At 38.7% G+C, this 6,000-nt stretch overlaps 1 protein-coding gene across 6 annotated transcripts; it reads left to right on the plus strand.

Annotated features, from left to right (window-relative positions):
* Positions 1-243: 243 nt before the first annotated feature.
* Positions 244-3,913, plus strand: LOC120522014. Of its 6 annotated transcripts, XM_039743259.1 has the most exons (5): positions 244-283; positions 2,262-2,394; positions 2,505-2,627; positions 2,718-2,870; positions 3,812-3,913. In XM_039743259.1, exons 1-5 carry the CDS (start codon positions 267-269, stop codon positions 3,818-3,820), a joined length of 435 nt encoding a protein of 144 aa, XP_039599193.1. In that variant the 5' UTR covers positions 244-266; the 3' UTR covers positions 3,821-3,913. The 6 variants fall into 6 exon arrangements, with proteins under 6 accessions (XP_039599193.1, XP_039599179.1, XP_039599194.1 ...); XM_039743245.1 differs by lacking the exon at positions 2,718-2,870 and having other exon boundaries at positions 3,171-3,913; XM_039743260.1 differs by lacking the exon at positions 2,718-2,870.
* The last annotated feature ends 2,087 nt before the right edge of the window (positions 3,914-6,000 follow it).

Here is a 6,000-nt window from a genome sequence, read left to right on the forward strand (position 1 = left end):
GAGTCGAAAAACACTATCCCATACTATGAGTTAACGATATGTAAATATGTCTGCTTACACAGTATTAAAAGACACTCAACAATTAACGTCATTTACCTTCGTTCCCGTGTTTGAGTCGTGCTGTAAATTCTTACTGTGAAATATAATTGACAGAAAGAACTTGTAAAGAAGGTGGAGCTGGAGTATTACGTCACTTCATTAACGAAAATGTTTGTGTGGGGAGGGGTGGGGTTAGAGTGTGGGGGTTGACGGAGAGCTGAAGGCGGATGACGGAGATAGGAGGGTGGGTGACGGAAAACGGACATCGGAGAACTGAGAGCGGACGGTGGTGGAAGGAGGGAGGAGAGGGGAGGGCGGAGGGGTGACAGGGGATTCCGCGCAGGGAGGAGGAATATTTGATCAAAGTAGGAAGGATGAAGTTTTCTTGAAGGGAAGAGGATGTCCTAAAATGGACACTGTACGGTCGAGCATGGTTGGAAAATCACGGGGTACAGGCGGGCGAAGCTGTTTACTGGCTGTTTGAATCGCATTGGGATTTTTTTTTTAAACTCTTGAAATAAAACCCGAACGCCCATGTTCGGAAAAATGGAACCGGGTACGTTAAATTTCGGCCATAGCATTAAAGAATAAATCCCAACCTTTTGGTTTTCCACTCTTGTTTAATGTTCGTGTTTGCATGGCGAACTTGATCAGATCAGCCATATTTGTGCCAATAACAGGTGTGCCTTTATATAAAAATTCCCCTCTTTAATTCCAGGACGTTGTGCACGGGTTTTGTGTCATTTTCTGAATTAGCATTTCCGTTTTTATCGGTGTCTCTGAGAGACGGATTCCAAAACATCTCTTATGACAATATCACCCCTGTCAGTGGTCGGGTGCAACGATGTGGTCTGGGATGGCGCTTCAGTTTCTGGTAGAATCAGAGTCAATGTAGACTTCTGTGATTCCCGTTGTCTCAATAGACTCAGATATCGCTGCAAAGTATGAAAATACAATTCCACTTTTTCATGCGGTGATAGGGCACTATTTTGTAAAATACTCATGGTCAAGAGTTTAGAATATCATAAAAGAAAATCTTTCTTCTTGTCTGGCATCATATTTTCTACACTATAAAATTCTATAGCCAGTCTAGGTCGGATTTTGCATTGTGTGCAATAAAAGTGTAATTCTTAAACTTTTTATCTATAAACGTAGAGATTAATATTTCAACACAAACTCCCAGCTTATGGTACCGTCCATGTGTAAAGCGTATATGTAATTCGGTTCATGTACACCAGTGTCTTGCTGACATTCAAAATCATAAAATATATATTTTTTGATACCGGGCTCTTTAACAATGGTTGCATATAACATAAGTGACTGTCGCAGCTCGTGATTGTTTCTTTGCAATGTGAGCATAAGTTCAGTTTGCAAACATGAGTAAGGGCCGTGTAGCACTGACAACAAGCGCAGTTTTCTTTCGACTCGCATGTTTGCTTATTTTGGTGTTTACCGAGGCTGTCGTTTGATTGACAGATGATTTTCATATCGGACATCTAATTAAACAGCCTGTTACTTCAATGCAAGAAGCATCGAGGCAGGCCCTGCAAGTATTGGCACAAACATGACGATCTTTGTCAGAATATGCAGCATGACAAATTTCACAAAAATAATTAGCCCCGATAAATTTCTTTGCATCTAAAATTCCATAATAATGTTTGCTGTGTAATAGAAGAAAAATCACTTTATTATCTGTCAGCGTAGGACCCGTTGTGAAGTATTTCCACGCACTCTCATGCATGTATAGCACCTTTATAGAAACATCTAATAGACGCTCAAATTTTTGTAAAAAAAGAATATTTAAAGACATGTGATGGGACCGAAAGCCTCGGGCCTCGTGAATAATAAGAATTGGGTATGTTGTGGTAAGCGCTGGTGGTCATCTCCTTATGACCGAGACCTAGCAGGCTGGCATTGTCCACTGCTGTTAAGGTCAGAAGGAGACACCGACGCTTGTTTAGCAGCTAACAGTTCTTTTGACCAAGCTGAAGTAGGTTGGCTGAGCCCACCACTTTACAAGGTTTTAACCAGCTACGCTCACCCGTGTCCCTGTGTTGCTTGGCCAGTCAAGCGTTCTTACTGGGGATTAATAAAGTATCTATCTATCTATCTATCTATCTATCTATCTATCTATCTATCTATCTATCTATCTATCTATCTATCTATCTATCTATCTATCTATCTATCTTGGCGACACACCATCATCTGTTTTCTTTTACTAGAAAGAAGCAAGACATGGATTCTACAACAATGAAACCAACCGATAAAGCAGAGGCCGATGTCATCATATTAGAAGAATACCAGTCTGTAGGATGTGGAGGTGAAGCAGAGAAGTCTAATCAGGTCATTTTGAATGGATGCCTTTTATAAATGTTCTTGGCTTTCAGACATGTTTTTTTTCTTGGCTTTCACAGCTGTATTGCCTTTTCTTGACTTTCACACCTATTTTACTTTATTCTTTAAAGGAGGTGCCAAAAAGAGAAACTCGCCAGTCCGTGAAAAAGACCGAAGCACCAGCTGGATGCAGCACGACTTTTGACAAGAAAAAGACGGACACACCTGGCCTAGACGGCACGACCTTGGACATGGTGAGTCTGGACTTTAAGAACATTTCTGTTCAGTCTATTGGAATGGCGGTACTAAATAGGTTCTGATTTTATTTTATTTTAACTTGACAGATTGCATGTGGGGAGCCCAAGTATTATGCAAAAGAAGAGCTTTCAGCAACATTGAAAGTTCTTATCGATAAAAAGAAAGATGCTTTAAAACCAGAAGTTAAAGATTTAATTTGTGACATTGAAAGGCTTACTGAGAGAATGCCTGCCTTAGTGGTGTGTTTCCTTTTTTAGGGCAGAAGGGCGAATTTAAAAACCCTAATGGCTATTTCATGTGTGACTAGATGTATCTACAGATCAATAGGGAATACCATTCCTGTAATGACACGTGGTACGTTTTTGTGTCTTTTAAGACGTGTGGCTTATATCTGCTCCAACAGTAATGACGATTCTGTTAAGAAAGCCGTCCAGTTGGCTTCTGAAATAACGTCCAGAATCCTATGTTGTGCTGATACCCCGTCAGGAATATGTATGTTTCGTGTGGGAATATAACTTTTCTTTTTTTCCCCATTATAGACTGACTTTAAGATGGCCGGTGAGGTCTTTAAACACATTGTAAAAGCTTGTTCAACTTCAAATCTGAAGTCTCAAGACCTGTGTGTAATTCTCCAAACACTTGTCAGCCATCACAGTCACAGAGCTGGATTGATTTTAATGAAGCGTTGTGTGAAGTCTGTTGTAGCTCACGTGGTCAGTAGCTGTGTAAGAGACGTATTAACGGGGTCTTGTTTAGCATGCCGTTTAGGTGACGAGTCTCAGGATGGGCACACTTGTCTTTTACTAGAATCTGATTCTGAGGAGATGCACCCTTGTGTTTCCAGCATCTGTCAACAGATCAGTTTTTAAAGATTAACACAAACGGTGTTTTCTATGTTTAAACCCTTGTGTGGATTAAGAATTGTGAAACTGACTAAAATTCATATTCTCAACTGTCTGAAGCAGTTTGTTGCTGAAGTAAACACTTTTCAGCTTATACAAAAGATGCACCGTGCAGCAAAACCCAAGATTTGAACTTGTCTCTAATCACCATTACAGTTATTTTTTAAAGCCAAAATCGATTTACAGAAACCTAAACAAACTGCATTATCCATGCTAAACAAGACCTGTTTGTGTCGTATTTTCTGTCGGCTGTTTGAATTTTGTTTTTTTGTTGTCAGATGAACTGAGACTCAGCAACTAGAACAAGGAAAACCAGATCCCTGCAGCGTGACACGTAATACAACCTATAGAAGGTCTTCTCCTTATTTTATATCTGCTAGCAAAAGATTCATTATGACCACAATTGGTCGCTCAGTCGTCTGGGCTTATGTGTTTAGCTCTGTTGAACATTTAGGAGAAAAATGCGCTGAATGTCAAGAGAACAAATGGATACCAGATGGACACATTTGTAGTATTTGGTTCTCTAAACCATTTATTGAATATAAACAGTTTATTGATGCTCCAAAGGGCTAGAAAGGATAGACTTGTGTCCTGTGTGCTGCTTTGTTAAAAATGTATAAACTCCCTTGTTTTCATAAAGCTATCAAGAATGATGTGGATGATATTATAGCTGAATATGAGCAGGGAATGACACCCATTGATGGATACGCACAAATGATTCAGCCTGTGAAGACCAGCGTTATGTGGTCGGCTCTGTTCTGCAACGCAAAATACCCAATCGACCGGGTTCATATGAAAGTGTTCAACATACCTACTGGTAGTCATGTCTGCAACCAGGAAAACCTGTTTCTAGGACAGCTGGCAGAAGTGGTTGTTTTGGGATTTGTGGACAACGTGGCCTTCAGTGGTAACTTCACACACAAGCCCTTTATTTTAAACATAACAACATCAACTTCATGGCTCTTTACCTGGATGGAGCGCAGATACCCAGAAAGCCTCTGTGGCCTGATTTTACTAATGGTCACTGCGTCAGAGAATATTTTCAACTGGTGGAAACCGCAGACAAGAGGATGAAAGATACGGCACTGTTAGTCGATCGTGAAGAGTTTGCTAGACGGGATTCACTTTCTACATTCAACCTAAGCACTGATATGGAATCAGCAAAACACGATTCACTGATCAAAACAGGCAACCTCAGGGCTGAAATAAGATTTGCTGAACCGCTGCAAGATACACTGAATATGATTGTGTGTGCGGTTTGTGACAACATCATTGAAATTAACATGTGCTGGCAGATAAGCCATGACATGTTCAGACATGCGGCCTCTGGACACCGAGCAGCTCAGGACCACCCTTGCATCGGGGCCAGTGACACGCAGCCATTTTCTGGATGTATTCCCTTCAGATCAACTGTCCAAGGAGAAGTTGGCTGCCAGACATCTGCTTATGATCGTAAACACAGACCCCATGATAAACCCGGAAAGCACTGGATTGCCATTTACCTTGCAGATCACCGGAAAGCTGAATTTTTTGACTCTTATGGAATTCCCCCGATTCTGAAATATTTCCCAAAGTTATTATGAAATTTTTGAAGCTTAATGCTAACTGCATCACTTATAACCTTATTCAGTTATAGGAGTTTTTATCCACAAGCTGTGGTCACCATTGTGTTTACTATTTGAATCAAAAAAGCAAAGGACTTACCATGAAGCAGATATTGGAGTTGGACTCAGGAGATGTTCATCTAAATGACCAGATGGTTGTTAAGATATTATCATCAAATAAAAAGGAGACAAACTGAAAATATGAAACTGGACATGTTTACCCAGACATCAGAAATAAGTCAGTCATGTGTTTGGTTTTGCTGAATATTATATGCAAAATATTATATGCAAAATATTATATGCAGAAAAAAAAAACTATGTGTATTCCCTTTGGTTGAAAATAAATAAATAAATGAGCTATTAACCAACATAAAAGTGTCTGTGGTTATTATAACGAATAATCCAGTAATCAGACAGATAAAAATTAAAGGGTCTGTATGTTTATATTTTATGTATTTATTTATTATTTTTTAAAATGTTCACACAGTAATAACACATGTTGTAAAAGTATTTCCACAGAGTTAACAGAGGCATGATACAATCAAACAAACAAACTCATCTAAATGAAAATACTAATAATGGTCATAATACACAATAATAAAATACTGTACATTAAAACAAGTTGCTTCCTTTATTTTCTAAGCATTAATACAGTGATGTAAAAAGATTTTCACAGAGTTAACAGTTATGACACAATCAAACAAAATTATCTAAATTAAAATAATAATAATAGCAATAATACATACTAATAAACAGTCATATTAAAACACTTTTCTTTCACATTTATTTTAAAACACATTTATTCATACTGTGAGTCATGTGTGTTTTTTAAATTGTTGACTTTCTAAAGACTGATTTCTAAT

The sequence above is a fragment of the Polypterus senegalus genome, chromosome 2, assembly GCF_016835505.1.
Source record: "Polypterus senegalus isolate Bchr_013 chromosome 2, ASM1683550v1, whole genome shotgun sequence".
NCBI lineage: Eukaryota > Metazoa > Chordata > Cladistia > Polypteriformes > Polypteridae > Polypterus > Polypterus senegalus.